This window comes from Chelonoidis abingdonii, chromosome 2, assembly GCF_003597395.2.
Source record: "Chelonoidis abingdonii isolate Lonesome George chromosome 2, CheloAbing_2.0, whole genome shotgun sequence".
Classification (NCBI taxonomy): Eukaryota; Metazoa; Chordata; order Testudines; family Testudinidae; genus Chelonoidis; species Chelonoidis abingdonii.
The window spans coordinates 83,022,489-83,042,799 of record NC_133770.1 but is presented as its reverse complement, the minus strand read 5'-3'; the positions used below and the strand labels follow the sequence as shown (position 1 = coordinate 83,042,799).

General features: G+C 41.2%; 1 protein-coding gene across 6 annotated transcripts in view; it reads right to left on the bottom strand.

The window, feature by feature from the left end:
- NEK11 (NIMA related kinase 11) overlaps positions 1 to 20,311 on the bottom strand; it is a 194,273-nt gene that overhangs the window by 39,560 nt on the left and 134,402 nt on the right. For all 6 annotated transcript variants that reach the window (XM_075062499.1, XM_075062500.1, XM_075062504.1 and 3 more), the window contains 3 exons: positions 17,366 to 17,493; positions 10,117 to 10,177; positions 187 to 283 (listed from right to left, as the gene is read on the bottom strand). In XM_075062499.1, coding sequence (XP_074918600.1) covers positions 187 to 283; positions 10,117 to 10,177; positions 17,366 to 17,493 — 286 coding nt within the window. The remainder of the gene's footprint in view (positions 1 to 186; positions 284 to 10,116; positions 10,178 to 17,365; positions 17,494 to 20,311) is intronic.

Below are 20,311 nucleotides of genomic sequence, written 5' to 3'. Positions count from 1 at the left end.
TCAGAAGCAATGGTTAATCCTTCCCTCACAACTGGTGCAGACGAGCGTTCCGTTGTAATGAACGTTCTGGGATCCATTTCACAGTCTCTTTTTTCTTATCTCTCGGGTTTTTTGCTTTGTCCTGTTGTCATTCAAAACTGTCAACTTGGTTTAAGTATTGCTTTCATATATATATATACTACTTACTCCCTCATCCGTTTCAGCTTGGTCTCAGCCATGGTGTTGTTGATTGCTCTCGATCCCTGGGGCACTACTGGAGCCACTCTGGTGACAGTTCCAGAACCTATAAATCAATGTACAGACACTCAACCTTATTCACCTTTATCTCATCAGTAGTGCTGCAGATTCAAGGCAATATTCAAGGGCAATCAGAAAATGGAAGATAATTCATCTGTGTCATGAGGTATTGCTGTATTAATTAAAGATTAATTAGATTATTATATGCACATTGAGACAACTCAGTTCACAGGGATAAGCAGATTTACAGTTTACAATAATTGTCATTCAACCACTGTATTACACAAAAAGGACATTCACATGGGAAAAAAACAGGACAGAGAAACTATTCAACAAAAAGAAATTTACCTAGACTTGTTTTCTGTTTCATTCACTTTTCATTTATTTATAGGAACAAGATCTTTCTTCTAACAGCCAAGTTCCTCCTTTGGCTTGATCATGTTGTAAGGTTTCAGTGTTGTGCTTACAGCCTCAGACTTCTGCTGTCGTGAGTGAAGGGATTTCCATAGTATTCACCATTTACCTACTGCACAGGGGCGTTGTGAGCTCCCCAGTGATTTCAGGAGTGTAGCTGAAAGAGCTGCTGTCAGAATAAGACTAGTTCCAGCCCTTTTAGAAATGGTCAAGAGACAGCACTGCTCAGGATGATGGATGGGGGAAAGATGCCTGACTGCTGTGAAGAGGTTGTTATGGCAATGCAGGGCTTGGAGGAAGGTGCAGGGCTGTGGCTCTTGATACACCTTTAATAAAGTATAGCCAGCACCCATCCTGACAGAGTCTGATATGCAGAAGAGGAGAGACCATGGAGTCACCTCTACTTAACCAAGCACACCTCTTGGGGCTGCTGGAGTTTTGGTCCCCCCACTACAGAAGGGATGTGGACAAACTGGAGACAGAGACTCCATCGGAGGGCAACAAAAAAGATTAGGGGACTGGGGCACATGACTTACGAGGAGAGGCTGAGGGAACTGGGATTATTTAGTCTGCAGAAGAGAAGAGTGAGGGAGGATTTTATAGCAGCCTTTAACTACATGAAGGGGGCGGTTCCAAAGAGGATGGAGCTAGGCTGTTCTCAGTGATGGCAGATGACAGAACAAGAAGCAATGATCTCAAGTTGCAGTCGGGGAAGTCTAGGTTTGATATTAGGAAACATTATTTCACTAGGAGGTTGGTGAAGCACTGGAATAGGTTACCTAGGGAGATGATGGAATCGCTATCCCTATTGGTTTTTAAAGCCCGGCTTGACAAAGCCTTGGCTGGGATGATTTAGTTGGTGTTGGTCCTGCTCTGAGCAGGGGTTGGACTAGATGACCTCCTGAGGTCTCTTCCAACCCTAATCTTCAATGATTCTATGATTCTAGAGCTTCAGGCTGATCGACCCCTCCAAATAATGGTTCTCTCTTGCCTTGGGTACACTAGTAGACCCCTTTACTTTTCCCTCACACATGAATGGCCAGCCACACTTTGACCCTAGGTCTTTTTTATACCTTTCAAGCTTAGACCCGTGCTCTCTATGTAATGGAGCAGGACAATCAAGCAATTTTGTCTCATAGCGTCAGCATTTGTTGTGAGGCTGCTATAGCTCCCCCCTGTATCTGGAAAGAAGAAATCCTTATGATGTCAGCAGCAGCCTGGGTTTCAAATGGTCTCTCAGACCTTGTCTACATAAACAATTAGACTGCAGCAACCTGGGAGTGAATCTACCCACACTAGCTGCCATGGGCTAACTATTCATGGGCACTCTGCTGATGCATATTACAGTATTTTGATCTAGTTCTCTTTGAAACAGGCCTAGATCAAAGTGCATTAGCAGACTGTTAATCAGTGGGGTGCACATGAATAGTTAAACCATGGCGGGCTAGATTCACACCCCAGCTTGCCATGAACTAAATGTTAATGTAGACAAGCCCTCAGACTTTGAAGGCAGAAGGAAACAGCAGCCACAGGATTAATATTAATATTTCTTTATGTTCTATTGAACTGAGAGGTTTTATGTAACTACTATACAATGGCAACCAAAATAAGGAGGGATAGGGGGAGTCAATCAATTACACAACACCCATGCTTTAAAATCCAGTCCTCCCTTACTTTCACTTCAGTTCCAATATGATATTAGCAGCCATTATACTCACAAGCTATTGGCATTAATAATTAATGCTTTACCATTGAACGATGGGATTACGAGCATTCAGATGGTGCCTAGCCTTGTTTCTTGTAGTTTTTGAGATACTGGCCACTAAAATCATGTTGTTATTGAAGTGAGGGGGGATAAGACAAGTGGAATCAGTCAGATATGTTTTATAAGTGAGGTTACTCCTCACGAGCCTCCAGGTTTAGAAAATGTCAGCTACCCTTCACTGAAAACTCAGACAATCATTGGTGAAGGTGAAATACAGACTACCAAAGGCCATTTACTAAATAGGTGAGGTTGCATTCAGTAGCCCAAGCTACTTGTCTGGTGCCTAAATGTTACTGTGTACTCAAAGTTTTGTCTATGTGCTTATAGTTAAAATGGTGAGAAATGACTCACTGAGTTCTTCTCAACAATTAATTTGTACTGCAGCTACTAAAAAGATATCACTCTAAGTTTCTATGCTTGTAGAGGTTCAATTTCAGGGCAAAACTATGTAAACATTCGTCTAATAACTTGGTCAACCATGATCTATGATGCAAGCATGTGTATGAATGGGTTTATCAATAGGGAGACATTGAGAAAAGTTGATCCGAATAAACTAAAGGTGTGAATTTAAATTATATTCTATACACTAGATTAAACCCTGGGTGGACACTCTCATTAAGAATTGAAGTGACCTTAATTCAGTTTAGTGTAATTCAATGCCCAACTGAATTAAACTAAACCGAATTTAGGTTATTCTAATTGTGAATGAGAGTGTCCTCACAGGGGCGTAATGCAATTTAACTAATCCACTTTTAATTTACACCTTTAGTTAATGCAGATTAATTTCCCCAAATGTCTCTGTGTACAGAAGCCCCTTATCAACTTCAGCTGTGTTATCATTCAATATCTTAAACTAAGGGCTTGTCTAAACTTAAAAGGCTGCAGCGGCACATGGTGCTGCTCAGCTGCTGTAGCGCTTCAGTGCAATGCTGACAGGAGGGCTTCTCCCATGGGTGTAGTTAATCCACATCCCCAAGAGGTGGTAGTTATGTCGATGGGAAAAGCCCTCCTGTCAACAGCACTGTCTACGCCAGGAGTTTAGGTCAGTATAATTGAGTCACTGAGGAGTATGGATTTTCCACACCCCTGAGCAACGTAGTTCTACTGACATGAGTTGCTAGTGTAGACTAAACCTAGGAAATGTTGGAGTGGTCAGTACTTTGCAGGGGCTACCCCAAATGATGCTGATGACTTGGTAGGTGGGGCTGCTCGCTCTCAATCAGTAATGTACCCAGGCCCTAGTATAATGCTTCGGGCCTCAGTGCTGTTGCTACATTTCAAATATGAGATAAAACTGATGCCCCGACTACCTGTGGCTTAAAAAGAAGGCGCAAATGGCACTTTTCTTAAGACAAAGTAGTATTAAGCCTGGCAGGCCGCTAAATTCTAGCTAATAGTAATATTGCAAGGTACATCATTGTAGTAAGAAGCTAGTACACCTCTACCTTGATATAACGCTGTCCTCAGGAGCCAAAATTTTTTACCGCATTATAGGTGAAACTGTATTATGTTGAACTTGCTTTGATCCACTAGAATGCACAGCCCCGTCCCCCCGGAGCGCTGCTTTACCACTTTATATCTGAATTTGTGTTATATAGGGTCATGTTATATCGAGGTAGAGGTGTATATTCTCCTTTAGTAGTGTCCTGGTATATTTATTGCTCCAATACTTTTGATTCTTCTGCTCTGACAAATCATTATTAAAGACATCCTTCTTGACTTTCTGGGAACTCAAGCTAAATAAACCATTCTTACTTTGCCTTCTCTCTATGTTGGCAAGTGGCCAAACAAAACTTGGTCTCAAAACACAAACTAATAGCTTCCCTTCCATTAAACAACATCTTATGGGCATTGTATAGCTGATGCAAGGGCATCAGGCTGGAGTATCCTGGGAAGGGGCTGTTATAATTAAATATGGGGTTTCAGTTAAGGTTGGTGAAGAGCTTTTTGTACTGCTAGCATAACAATCCTCACAGACTTTTCCAAGGGTCCTTGGCAACCCTGGCCTCAAAGAAGGTAATTATTTCATCAGAGATATTTTTCTTTAAGCAGTCACTTGATTAATATGATATTTTGCATCTAGTTCGGCGCAGTTTGTCCACTACTCTTGAGGGCATTCTGCACCAAAAAGTTAAAAATTCTGCACCAAATAAATAAATAAATTCTGCACACAATATTTTACAATTCTGCTAAATTCTGCAAATTTTATTTGTCAAATAAATGTGGAGGCTCCAGCATGGCACTGGGGAGCACAGACCACTGGCTGCACAGAGGTGGGAGATGACTATGCAGCTCCACCCTAGGACATGGACTCAGCAGTGAGACTGCACCCAAGTCTGACACAGCGCAAGGACCATGCCTGCCCCAGAAACACCCCAGGGACCTGCCCCTCCATGCCTGGTGAACCAGGTGTGGGCAGGTAGGCTCATCAAGGCAGGATCCAAGTGTGGAGGGGCTCAGTGTGGGGGGATCCAGGTGTGGATTGAGAGGTTCTGTGTGGGGCAATCTGAGAGTGGCAGCTCAGTGGGGGATCCGGATGTGGGGGGATCTGGATGCACAGAGGCTTGTTGGGCAGTTCTCGGTGCAGTGGTAATGGGACTATGCAGGGGGGTCCAGGTGAAGATGGTTGGGGGGCAGGTCAGCAGGGGAGGTCTGAGTGTGGGGGGGGCTAGATCTCGGCAGGGAGGTCCTGGGTGGGGGGAAGCTCAGTGAGGCATCCAGATGCTGGGGGAACGGGGATCAGTGGGGTGGTGATCCAGGTGGAGCTGGTTGGGGCTCGGTAGGGTGGGGATCTGGGTGTGGGTGGCTCATCAGGGTGGTCCAGCTGCAGAGGAAGTGAGGCTCACTGGGGGGTTTCTGGGTGCGGGGGAACATGAGGCTCGGAGTGAAGATCTGGTATGAGGGCTTCTGGATGCACAGGGGTGGATGGGAGAGCAGCTCCCTGCACAGTGATTCCTCCACCTGTAGCTGAGGAGTGATGAGTGCAGAAAGCGTGTGTGGGGGAGGGGAGTTTGTAGAGCTTCCTACAGCTGTAGGAGAAATCTAGAGGTGGGTCTGACATGTGCCCCACCCCCGCCCCAGATGCCACACAGGGGAAGAGGAAGTCCCATCCTCCCCAGCCCAGGCTAGAAGCTGAGCCCAGAACAGGGTAGGAACCACCAGTCAGGTCTTCCCCAGTCCTCACCCCTGCCCCACAGTTATTTACCTCTCTGCCAGCTGCCATGGGCACCTGAAACATACTGCTGGGGAGAGGCACATGACCGCTTTTGGGGCTTCCCTTTGCTTTTCCATCAGAAAGTCATTTTTCTGTGGGGAAGCAAAGAAATCAGTGGGGGACATAAATTCTGTGCATGCGCAGTGGCGCAGAATTCCCCCAGGAGTAATCCACCCATAAATCAGCACTAAATGAATGGCTATTCTCCTTTAGATAGTGGCCAAATAACTATTGTTGCACACCTATTTAACACAATGAAATCTCTATTGATTCTTCAGATAATTTAAAATAAACCATTCAGAGCACAGACATTTCAAAACTATAAGATGACAGCTTTCTAAGTTTATTTTAGGGGGAAATGACCTCCCCAGCATCCAGCCCAGCTAGCTAGTCTGCTTGCTGGGGACATCTGGAGAGGGAAAATGCGGGAAGACCCCCCTGCCCACAAGTAACTGGGCACCAGCCTCTATGACCCCAGCATCCCCCTTCTCTTCACCCTGCCCCTCCCCTACCCTCGCTCCACTGGATGGAGGAGAAGGACTGGAGGATCTCCATAGCAACAGATCCTGTGATCCACATCTGTTCACAGATTTTAAGGCCGGAAGGGACAATTGCAATCAGCTCTTTCATAACACGGGCCAGAGAAGTTCACACAGTGATTCCTCCCTACAGCCCAATAATTTGTGATTGAGCTACAGCATATCTTGCAGACAGCAAATCTTAAAGATTTCATGTGATAGAGAATCTACCACATCTTTCAATAAGTTGTCCCAATGGCTAATTACCTTCATTGAAAAATTTGCATCTTCTTTTCAGTTTGAATTTTTCTAGCTTCAACTTCCAACCATTAGATCTTGTTATACTTTTACCTGCTAGATTAAAGAGCCCTCCAGTATCAAATATCTTCACCCTATTCAGCTACTAATACAAAGAGATCACATTGCCTCTAACTTTCTCCTATAAGCTAAACAGACTGAACTCCTTAGGTCTTTCATTTCCAAAATGAAATTCATTCTTGTGGCTTTCTTCTGAGACCTCCTCAATTTTTTTTACCTTTTTTTTTTTTTAAACAGCATGGAGAGAGAATTCCATTCCTGTCCTGTCTGATGCAAAACTTACCCTATATACAGCGGTACAGGCAATCCAAAAAGAATAGTGGACTATACTGAATTGTAAGTATGATCATATTGACCCAGTAAAAAACCCTTTATTCCCAGTGAAGTCAATCGGACTTTAAAAGGGTCAGAATTTCATTCTCTGAAACTCAAACTGTGAGTTTTTACACTGAAAAAACTCTATTCGCAGACACTTATACTCTGAAAAATGGACTGCATATTTAATGCATAATCAGTAACATTGCCTCTATTGACTTGAAAAGGTATGTGCTGGTTAGACCTACACTAAGAGCTATGTGAAACTGCAAAATTTTGCTTCATGATAGCTTTGAAAATGGAAATGTCCTGGTAGATTCTGACCAGCATAAAATCTGCACAAGTTCCTAGTATTTTTGTACAATTCACAGCACTTTAGAACAGCTCTTTAATTTCACATGGTTATTGTTAATTTAATTAAATTCATGCCAAATCTGTAAATGCCATGCCGTGCACAAGTTACCGCATGACCATGTGAATTGGACATTCTGCTTTGTGAAAGTCATACGGAATCTAGGACCACATTCAAATTAAGAGAATTCACAGAACGAAAATGGTGGTGAGAAAATGGAGGCCATGGATCCCACATCTAATTATTATGTCAGTGATGTACACTAAAAGATAAATGTATTTACTCTGGTATGAATACTTACCAGCATACTTCTGGACGCTCTGGACAAGTATGGCACTTTGTAATTGCTAAGAGCATCAGAGATCTTACTGAAGTCAATACCGATTTTTCGCATCCCACCCTCTAACTTCAGTGAAATGCTTTATTTATGTGTTACAATGTGTAATACAGGAAACTGTAATACAAGGAACGGTACCTCCGACAAAAAATTGCTAGAGAAAATTTTATATTTTTGTTTTAAAATCTGCCTGAAAAAATTCAACTTAATCCCATTATAAATCCCAAATGAAAAAGCATGACAAAAAACCCAAATGAAATGTGAGGTTCTCATTTCAATGACTAGGGCTCTGTGTCTGTCACACAGGTTGCAGAAGTCACAGATTCCATGACTGTCTGCGACCTCTATGACTTTTGCAGCAGCCAGTGTGACTGAGCCCAGAGCCACCCAACCAGCCAGTCCCAGGGGCCAGCTGCTCCGGCAGCCCCAGGGACAGCCACACTGGCCGCTGCTGGAGCGGCTCTGCAGCTAGCCACTTGGGCAGCCCTGCAGCCAGCTGCACCGGAATTGCTGGTGTGGCCCCGGGGCCAGCAGCACCGGCCGCTGCTTGGGCGGTCCTGGGCAGCTGACCCCAGGGACTTCCCAAGCAGCGGCTGGTGCAGTTCGCCCTGGGAACCATCTGAACAGCAGTCCCAGGACAGTGGGAGCAGTGGCAGTTGGGTGGTCTCAGGGACAGCTGGAGCAGCTGTTGCTCGGTGGCCCCAGCAGCTGGTGCTGCTGACCTTGGTGGCCCCCCGGCAGCTGGTGCTGCTGGCCCCTGCTCCCCCCCACCGAGCAGTGACCTCCAGCTCCCTCCAGAGCAGCACCTTCCCTTAGCCCCTTGCTAAAATTTAGTCAGGGTATATAATATCCCTGTTCGCTGTGCAACAAAATATGGATGGAGGAGAAAGTGCTGGAAGAATGGACCCTCGGTATCATAATCAAGTTACCAAAGAAAGGTGATCTAAAGAGTTGCTCAAACTGGAAGGGAGTAACACTTTTATCTGTCACAGGAAAAGTATTAGCAGCAGTCTTCTGAAACAGAATGAAAAGAAAGATGGATACCATCCTACATGAACAACAGTCTGGATTTAGACAAGGAAGACTGTGCACAGATGCTATTTTCACCCTGAGACCGATTATTGAAAACGCAACTGAATTCCAAGGCAGTCCTGCCATCAATTTCGTAGACTTTCAAAAGGCATTCGATAGTGTAAACAGAGAAACATTGTGGAAAATTGTGGAACAATAAGGAACTCCAACAAAATTAATTAACATCCTGTGTTCTTTAGGATAGTGACAGTGCCAATCTCAGCCTAATATTTTTCCCTCATTTAAACTTTACTTTTAACTCCTAAGAAATGAAAATTCATAACTAGGATTTGAAAAAGGGACTTTTGGGCTAAAATCTTGCAAACTTAGAAATCAATGTTATTACATATCTGCCAAGAGGGAGACACTGTATATTAAAGAAAATATTGTTTTCTTTCCAATCCTTGCTGAATTAAAAAAGACAACTTTAATTGCCTTTTCTATCATTATAATATGTGCTAATATCTATGACATATCTATAGAATTCTAGTAAAGAATATTATAAAAATAAATCCTTTCCACGTGATATAATAAAGCAAATTACCACATTTTGTTTTAGTCAATTTTTGATTGGACATAGCCCCACTTATTTTATTTTTAAGCATAATTAGCATAAGACTAAACAGATATACTTCACTTTCATCTGAAAATTGTGAAGTCCTATACAAAGATAAGTTGTCTTATCCCCATTTTACAGATGCAGAAAGTGAGACACAAAGATAAAGTGACTTGCCCAAGGTCTCACTGCAAGTCAATGGCAGAGCCGGGAATAGACCACTAGCCTCTAGCCACCAAGATCTGTATTTTATTCACTTGACCATGCTGAGATCACTGATGAGGGAGGAGGAATGGAAGAAAATATCTAATCACATGTAATGTCATGAAGCTCGTAAATACTGTAACTTGAAACAACATGTTATTTTTCTTTTCTTTTTCTTGCAGTCACAAATACACAATTGCAGTATTTTTCTTCTGGGTAATGTGACACGATATTTCTCCTAGGTGGCCTCTCTCTCTTATCGTGTGATAAATTGCTAATTAGCTTTAGCAGACTCAGAGCTGGTCCATTCTAAAAATAAATGTTAAAGCTGCAAAATCTTTTCTCCACTCTAGGAAAATGATAGCAATAAGGCACTTCAACCAGACTTTTTAATGCCTAACAACTTTCACTATGGAACTGAACTCCATGGTCCTTTTGGCCTAAGTGAAAACAATCTGCTTCTTTGCATATGACAGATTTAAAGATTTTTTTCTTTGGAGGAGAAAGTTTTCTGATATCTAGTTTTCAAAATCTTTTCTTATGGACATCATCACTATATGCTTCAGTTTACTACTATCCATAATGCTTTCTGTCCATCTCACAACATGATAGCAAAACAATGTCATCTTTACAGGCGGTTGCATTTGATGTTTCCTGGAGTTAACAAAGGAGGCAATTTTAAAGAAGGCCACTTTTTATAAAGTCATCTTAAAGCAGTTGGATTGAAAAGGGAATGAGTGGAGTGCAGACCATAAAGATGGCAGAAGACTTTAGTAAATATTACTATTAGTTCTGGAGAAGAGACATCATCTCACCTAGAGAGCTGTTATTCAGGACATTCTCCAAATACCTGACCATTGCCTCGACATCACTGTCCTAGTTGTGGAAGAGTGAGAAAGAATATTAGAATTAGAACATTAGAATGTTAAACATTCTACACCAAGAGTGTGATCCTGCAAACACTAACTATCAAGGAGTTTCCTACTCTGAGTAATCTTACTGATGTCAACAGTGGAACTCCATATTGTAAAAAAATATACACAATGAACCCACTGAGCAAGGCCATTTTCTACTTTTTTTGTTCCCAAGTGTCAAGTTTCGGGTGACATTAGAGACGATGATTTTCTAATGTTAGTTGCCTTACAGAACTGCAAACACGTACAACAAATATGCAGGATGCTTTATAGAATTTGTGCTGCTCTTTAGTATCTTGCAATCTCAGTCAAAACATCAGCATTTTACATTAATTAGTCCCGAATAATCTAAAGCAATATCATGCTGAGCAGGGGAAAATGAGAGCTCCTTAATGATTCCAAAGTTTCCAAGGCCTCATGTTTTATCTGCCTGCATCTCATAAAAAATATTATAATTTGTAGCTGCAATTACTAATTGGGGATTTTTTACTTTAAGAAAAAAGATTATAGCTTTTTTTTATTTGAAGCACTAGATAACAGACCATAGTTTTTTGCAATTATGGCCTTGATTCCTCCAAGAATTATTCATGCACTTTGGTGAAGATAAGCTGAAGTCCTGAATGTAAAGTACATATCAGGGCATGTTTCAGTGAGAAGTTAACATATTCTGCTGAAGTCAAAAGGTAAACTCCAGGTGCAATTTTCAAGACAGGTTACAGTATGCTATTTAAAAGTGTGGCACTTCTGTACTATTTGAAGCTACAGGACGAAAACCTGGTCCCATTAAAATCAATGGCAAAACTTCAATAGGTCCAGGATTTCATCCATAATATTTTAACAATGTATATTGATTCTAAAACTTAAATTTAAATTAGTGTCCTGTGTAAGAAATACATTATAGTAGTGTATAAAACAAACTACACTAGCCACATGGAATTACCTTCACACTTTAAGACTAGCATGCTATTTTATGTTTCGACATCATCTTACTAAACTGTCCATTCTAGGCTCCTGTAGTTGGGGGGGAATGGCTGTTGTACACAAACTGCTATTTGTACTCTACTAGGTACTTCAAATACTAGCAGATGGATACCAGCCATGCCTCACTGACTACATACCATGTTAAACTGGCAGTCTTTAGCTAGCTAATGCTTGTTTGTGCTCAAGTGAGAACTCTTAGGATTAAGCATGATTTAATTTTGTATGGCCTTAAGTTGCTTAATGTGCTTATATCTGAAACAGACTCTGATATTTTAAAGTTAGATTAGTAGGGCATTAAACTGTATCTGTGTTAGCAATCTCAGCAAAGAAGCAAAGACTGAGTGGTCCAGGTGGTTGAACTATCCTTTTACCTGGGTAGTCCCACAGATGAGGGTTGAAACAGATTGACTAGATACTGTGCAGAAGTCTGTAATACTATTGTCAACACTGTATTTGTTCTGTATGTAAATAAGTGTGTTAAACCAGCACCTCTCACCAGTAACAAACATATAGCTTGTCTACATGGCACATTAGAGTAGTGCAAGCCAGAGTATAAATCTAGAGCGTACTAGCTTGCCGTGCACTAACTCACTGCATGGACTCTCCTACAGCACACAAAATTTCATAGCATGCTTTAAGGTACGGAATTTGTTGTGTGCGACAGCAGGATCCACACAACCAGTTAGTGTGCAGCAGAATAAAGCGCTGTAGATTCAAACCATGGCTGCTGTGCACTCACTCGCCATGTAGACAAGGCCTTACTTTAAAAAAAAAAAGAGATGAGAAGAGGTGAGGGGGTTAAAATTTCTGCTCTGCTGTGGGGATTCAGAGGTCTGTTTCAGATGTTTACAGACAAGCTTGCTGATCAACCCTTTGACAGTCTGCCTGCACCTACAGCCTACCAAGTCTAGTTTACTGACATATTGAAACATACTGTTTTCTATGCAGAACAACAAAATCAGGTTTCTTGCTGTATCTCAAAGAGACATGTTGAGTCCAGTTCTCACTGAGACACATCAGCACGGCTTTGAGGAAGTCTGTGGACCTATGCTGATTTACACCAGCTGAAGGTCTGGCTTTAGAGTCTGAGGAGACATCTAAAGGAAACATCCAGGTTTGTAGCTGAATTCTGACAGTGGTTGTTCCTACGGTGCCTGACACCAATATACTTAAGACGAAGGCAATATATTAAGTTTTGCTCCCATTCCTGGTGCAGGTAGGAAGCATGGCTTCATTGGGGCAGAACTTCCCTTGGGTAAGAAATGAGCTGTTATGGAGAAAAGAGCCTTTTGCATGTAAGTTGAGGATATATTGTCTTTCAGCAGAAACTTTGTATTTTGCTGAAAGTTTTTGTGTTGGATTATTGATCATTTTGCTTTGCCCACTATTCCCTTCTTTATACATTTGGCGTATCTCGAAGCTACAAAGATGAAATGATTTTCCAAATTTTCCATTTTTGCTAACGCTGGGTTAAAGCATATAATTGTTATACTAAAGCACCAATATAGTATCCTAATTGTGTGTACTGTAGCCTAATGGAGTAACAAACACAAACAAGTATCAGAGGAGTAGCCGTGTTAGTCTGGATCTGTAAAAGCAGCAAAGAGTCTAAATTTACCCACGAAAGCTCATGCTCCAATACGTCTATTAGTCTATAAGGTGCCACAGTATGCTTTGCTGCTTTTACAAACACAAACAAAAACACTTTGCTAGAAAGAGTTAATGTGGAAAGGTGTGTTTCAGTGGAGTCCAAATTGCACACCCCACCCCCAATTAAAAAAAAAAAAAAGATGCTCTCAACATAAAACATACATAATCAGACTCCTCCACCCCCATATATTCAGGACTAAAATGATCAGATTATGGGTATCCAGGCAGTTCTCCACTATTATATACTCCTCCATTGCTCAGGATGACTGCAGGCATATGGTGAGAGGAGAGAGGGAGGAAAGGTCGGGAGGAGAAAAGTGACAGTTTTAAACTGCCCAACCCACAAAGCTCTAAGATGCCTTTTCAACCGCAGTTTGAGAAGCTGCTTTGAAATCATTTTCTGCTGTCAAAGTTAAAAAGGGAAGTGTTTAATATTTTTAATTGGCTTAGATTCATCCATTTGGGATCCAGGGGGTATCAATGACTAAAGAGCTCTTTTTAAAAAAATGAAATGAGGGTCTAAAAAAAATTAACAAGCAAGGAATATATTCAAAATTGCAGGGGAAAAGTGTTAATAACTGTCTCCTTGTTTTCTCTGTTTAATAGGAACTGGTGGAAGGATACAGTGCCTGGATTCTCCTTCCTCACTATCCCCACAAATTGAGCTTTTACATAATTATTATTTATTTCCAGTAGCACCAACAATAAAAAAAAGTCCCCAGGGAATGGGCAATCTAAAGACAGACAGACAGATAGCTGGGTAAGGGGCTTGGCACTACCTATATGAGATTATGTTAACTATTCCCAAATGGATCCTCTCGCATGTCATTATGGGGTAGCACATTTTCTGTAGACCCCACAACAGATCTTCAAGAGAGACTTAGAGTAAGTCTATACAGGGATTAAAAAACCCCACAGTTGGCCTGGGTGAGTTGACTCAAGCTTGCATGGCTCAGCATCCAGGGTTGAAAAAATGCTGTGTAGATGTTTGGACTCAGGCTGGAGTCCATGCTCTAGGACACTGAGGGTGGAGAGCCCCAGAGCTTGGCCTCCAGTCCGAGCCTGAATGGCAACACAGTAATTTTTAGCCCTAGACCCTGCGATATGTGGCTGTACCATTGGTCCTTTATCCCTGTGTTGACGTACCCTATGTCTTCCTTGCAAAAATGGTGTGTTTTTAAAATCCTGGTGAATCAAAGTTACTGTAGTTTTTACCTCGATGTAGCTAGTCAAGGTCAATCTTAGTTAGCTGAGTGTGGGGGAGAGGTACATGGCTGATTTCAGTTAGCTACACTTAGGTAAAACTATCTGTGTTTTGGCTCCACTCAGATTTTACATCAAGATAGTTACCTCAATGTAAAAAATATACCTATTTTCTGAGAAGGCAAAGCCCTAATGAGTAGCAGTAAGGGGCTTTGGAAATGAACATGGAAGGGCTCTTCCATGCAAAAAAGCTATCCTGGGCGAACGCATAGACATGTTAAACGTAAAAGTAAAGAATCGTATTCTAACAGCAATAGTCTATGCTAAGGCATGCATTAGGAACCTAATGGAGCACTTCTTGGGTGAACAGCAGCACACAGTCTGCCAGCACTCGTAGTCTACCAAGTCTGGTTTATTGGCATATTAAAAAACATACTGCATGCATTTTTATATGCAGAACAACAAAGTCAAGTTTGTTGCTGTATCTCAGATATCTTGAGCCCAATTCTCATTGGTGTAATTCAGCACAGCTCTGATGAAGCTCACAGAGCTCTACCAATTTACACCAGCTGCTGACCTGGCTCTGGAGTCTAAGCAGACATTCAAAATAGGAAGCTAATGTATAGAATTAACTAGACTTTTGCCTTACGAAATCATCGAAGATAAGTCCTATATTAGCATTAGCACCAAAAGCACGCATAAAAAGCAAGACAATCAATTGAAATGGAGTGTGTCCATTATCACGTCAGCTAAATTAAAGCCAACATGAAACTTTTATTGAACAGCAATATTTTTTGCTGATGATTTTTAAAGAAAGTTTTCAGATTCCCTTGCTATTTGTCCTTGTTAGCTCTCATGCAATTAGAAAAGCAGTGTTCCTTGAACAAATATATGTATAACCATCAGGGAGCCAGAAGCCTGGAAAAGTAATTGTCAAAGTTATTAAAGGTTAAATCTTCCCTCTCCCCTGCACAAAACCTGAGTAAACTGGCTTTGGGCTGGAGAATTAAGCAGAGGTTTGTGACACTGAATCTGTCCAAATGACAGCCAAGGTGTAGGGCTTCTCTGCATACCCTTCTCCCTGTGGTAAAATGGAGTTGTGCCCCATGCATGTAATAAAGGATTCATTGATCATGCCACTACTGTTACTATGAAGGTAAACTTCTTACAGAAGGAAGACTCTGCAGGAGTTCGCAGGTAACACAGTACAACGCATTTAAAAACACACATCCAAACCACTTCACTGGTGGTTGTATTTTTTCAGGTTATTTCAAGGAAGGAAGGGTATGAAGGATATATCAAAAGGGCTTCACTCCACATTAACAGTCCAATCGTACTCCCATGGAACTCAATTGGAGTTTTGCCATTAAAATCAATGGGAGCAGAAGCAGTCCCTGAAATTTACTAGTAAGGCAGACTCTACCAAAAAGATTTTAGTTTTACTCATATTGGGTGTGACCCAAAGCCCAGTGAAGTCAAGAGAAAGACTCCCATTAACCTCAGTGGGCTTCAGATCAGGCCCAACTCTTCACTTGTAAAATGGAAAATTTAAAATTCAGCTTTTTTCCCCTGAAAAGTGAAAGATTGTTTGTATTAACAATATTCTCAAACAGGATCAGCCTCTGCCAGAACAATGATGCTGATATAGGGGAAAACCAAAGAAAAAGAGTCACTTCTTTGACAGAAGCAGTGCTAAAAAAGTGGATATTACAGGGGATGCTCTCCTTCTCATTATGCACATACATCTTTCCGTTATGTTAACAGAATCTGTGCATGTGTGCTGTGGGGGAAAACAAATAGGCATATGTAGATGAGGGATCTGATTCTGACAAGGAGTGTCAATTAAATATTTCTCCCAATCCCCAATACTAGCTGTTGTTGTCACTGAACTGTGAATCACTAAGAAATGATTAAATGTCACTCTGCCTAAATCTGACTACCAATACCTAATTTACTCTGTATTATTAAGAACTCTTTTTATATCTGCTGTCTTTTGTTAATTCTAAGGAGCAGTATTCACGTTCAAAACCACTACTGACTGACACTTTATGATTGAACTCTCTGACATCAATGATGAAAGTCAAATGAAAACTTAAAGCATAGCACTAAGAAGAAAAATACAATAAGGGCTGATGAAAGTGAGCAATAGTGTATTTTTGGGAGTACATTATGATGGATTTTTCAAGCGGCTGAGTGGCTTATGCACCACTGTTAGATTCAGTCTGCGTAGCCCTTGCAGACTACAGATCCTGAACAATCACATCAAAAGCGTTCCCTGACATATTCCACTGATTTTTGATTGACTAATTATTACTTTGAAAAATCACTGCCCAGCAGCTTTACCAGGATATACATACTGCTTCTGAATGTTCATACATCTGTAGCAAAAACAATGTGGGAAGGAGCTTCATACTTTTGAAGGGACATATGGATCTGATCAAGTACTGTTTTTACAGTCTTAAGCCTATTTTGATTTCTAGTAAGCTTTTTTTAAGACATTAATTTCTTTTTTTAAAATTTTCTCTGCAGCAAAACACAATTGAAACACGATCACCTTCTTTTGTGTTCAATCTGAATGGTACCTTGGTTTATGTATAATACCTGGACATTTCCAGATCAGAAGTGAAACTGTTTTTGCGTAAGCCCAGTTTAACTGATGGCATAAATTCCTGATTCCCTAACACAGTGTTAGAGAGGCAGTTATACTTCCCTACACACAATAACAAGCAACCTTATTTGTGCCTAAAGAAGAAAAATACAGTTTGGGGCAATCAGCTAGTTAGAAGTTATTTATAATTTGTTTAGCAGTAGCAGTATGTTTGGTTCCATAAAAATGTTAAAAGTCACAGTCCCATCAAAAGCTTGCAACTGAAATTAGAAACAGATAGTACAATTCAAACGCATACAACACATAGGTTGAAGGTCTAGGGTAAAATTTTCAAAAGCTCCTAAGTGACTCTGGAAGATAAACCCCACGTTCAGAAGTGACAGGCATTTAGGAGTCTGCAGCCCATTAGCTTTCAATGAGACTTGGGCTCCTAAGTGCTCATGTCGTTTTTGAAAATTTTACTCTCAAGCTCCTAAGTCACTAAGACATCTTTGGAAGTTTTACCCCGAATGTTGAAGTGATGTAGGAGTCTTTCACTCACTCACTCACTCTCCTGCCAGTGATATCAAGAGGCACCAAACACTCATAGTTCTCAGATCAGCTGCTCAACCTCTCAGGATTAAACACTTTGGTATTTTACTATTTGCTATTTTAATTGGAAAAATTAGCACCTGCACATATGCTGTTAACACAAAGAAGCATGTATACCTGTTGATTTGTTTTAGAGACAGTCTGTGATACTTCCATATTCTCCTCCTCCTCCTCACTTGTTTCCGAACAAGAATCAAACGCATCATTATAATATTCTTCTGCGATTTGTGGATCTTCAGGGATCTCTGGAATGAAGTACAAGTTTGTAGTTAGATAAATTCTTTTAAATCTGCATTCCAGGGTCTTGTTTTAAGTCCTGTTGTGAATCAATGCAAATTAACCAACAATAAATGCTAGTCTAGACACTCCACAAATGTTTGTGTCCTGAACTATGTTTGCTATGTAAAAGGCCTTTAAAGGCTTGTCTACACATTGTGACAAAGCACTCTAGAGAGGGGTGATTTGTAAAGCGCTCTAACTGCCCCTACATAGACCCTGTTGGCAAGCTCTAGATTAATGCAAACTAGGTACCTTTTACAGCAGCTGGCGGGGTTTACATGGGGCAGTTAGAGCACTTTACAAATCACACCCCTTTAGAGCACTTTGCTGTGCTGTGTTGACAAGCCCTTAGTGAACCTGAATTAATTGGAAATTATCTGGAGTTAAAACAGGTCCACAAATAGTAATCCAGACAAATCTGAAAGGGATGCAGAAGCAGGGGTAGGATTCGGGTATAGCACAATGTCAGCCCTTTGATAATTAAGAGGTCTCAGCAATTCAGTGTTAAAATCTGCCTAGGTAAGGTAAAAATAGGATAAATTATCACCTAGGGAATGGGAAAGCAGAACAGTTTTCTATTACAAGAGCACATAGCTTTGAATCGTAATTAATACCACCAGGACTGATTTATGAGCTTTTTTTTTAAATAACAACAATAAACAAAACCCTTTAAAAACCCTCCACACATTCCAAGAACTATGTTATATATTAACTAATTCAAGTGAATTCATGTGTGTGCCCACACATGCATGCATGTATGTAATATAAATGAACTTAATACAATTATGAAGAAACCCTTATTGAAAGGAGGAGTCTGTGCTCACCCCACCCAGACAAAATAATATATCTTCAATTTCTTTTCCTTTTTATCATAAAAAATGAGCATATTCCACATTTTAGATAGTTTTCTTAAGTGTAGTGCAGGGCTCACTATTTGTATAGCTTTAGAAAGACAATTTGAAGCAGTTCAATGCAGTAATTGAATAATAATTATTTTGTTGGTAAAGTTATTTATTCTTGAAGGTGCAAAAACTGAACAGTGAAATACCACTTAAACATTCTTCTTTAGAAAGGGGGGAGAATTAAAAAAAAAAAGAACTCAAATGAAACTCTGGCAATGAAGCATGCTGCTATTGTGTTGCCTGCATAAATGTTGTAAGACTGAAAAACCCAAGTGGAGCTGTGTCAGCATTTTGGATGCAAATCAAATATGTAAAACAAGAAAATATTTGTGAAAATATACACTAGGGATGGAACATAGAATTAGAGATAGTTTAGCTGGGAAGCTTCCTTCAGCTTGTGCATCAGACAAAATGTAATTTTAGCTTTGATGCTCCTTTTTATGACCTTTAGAAAGCTTTTTTCAAAACAAAATGACAACTCTTTAATGGCCTTTATCTTATGTTCAGATCCTTACTTAAACCATCCAAATGGAACAGTTTTAAAACACATTCTACTAAACATTTATAAATTTTAATGAATTTATACACAGATGGAATACAAGCTGTTAGGAACAGTATCCCTGATGATGCCACAGCACAACTGGCTGCTGAGCTCTGTGCCTTTATACTCACACACAACTATTTCAAGTTGATGACATATATACCTCCAATCAGTGGCACTGCTAGGCACCCACATGGCCCCACAAACGCAATATTTTTATGGCTGACCTGGAACAACGGTCCTCAGCTCCGTCCACTCACACCCCTTCTCTACCTACGCTACATTATGAATCTTCATCATCTGGACCATGGGAAGGAGACTCTAGAAAATTCCACCACGTTCAACACTTCCACCCCACCATCAACTCAGCCTGGACCAATCTACACGGGAGGTCCACTTTAGACACCACGGTGCAATAAGCGATGGTCACATTACACCACTCTATATCGAAACACGACCGCTACGCCTACCTTCATGCCTCCAGCTTCCATCCGGGCACATCACACGATCCATTGTCTACAGCCAAGCACTGAGGGAAACCGCATCTGCTCTTACCCTCAGACAGAGACCAACACCTACAAAATTCCACCAAGCATCTCTAAACTACAATACCCGCACGAGAAATTAGGAAACAGATCAACGAGGCAAGACGTGTACCAGAAGCCTCCTACTGCAAGACAAACCAAGAAAGAACCAACAGGACTCCACTGGCCATCACATACAGCCCCAGCTAAAACCCTCCAACGCATCATCAGGGATCTACAACCCATCCTGGACAATGATCCCACACTTTCACAGGTCTTGGGATGCAGAGCCAGTCCTCGCCACAGCAACCTGCAACCTGAAACGTATTCTCCACAACTGCCACGCACCATAGTAATCCACTCCAGAACCAATCCATGCAACAAACCTCGATGCCAACTCTGCACATATCTACACCAGTGACACCATCATAGGACCTAACCAGATCAGCCACACCATCATGGTCATTACCTGCACGTCCACCAATGTAATACGCCATCATATGCCAGCAATGCCCCTCTGCTAGTACATCGGCCAAACTGGACAGTCACACGGAAAAGGATAAATGGACACATCAGATATCAGGAATGGCAATATACAAACCTGTAGGAGAGCACTTCAACTCTGGCCACACTATAGCGACTTAAGGTGGCTATCCTGCGCAAAAAAAACTTCAGGAACCAGACTGCAAAGAGAAAACGCTGAGCTTCAGTTATTTGCACAAAATTTGGACACCCATCAGACTCTGGACTAAACAAAGATGTGAATGGCTTGCCATATACAGAACCAGTTTCTCCTTCCCTTGGTTTTCACACTCTA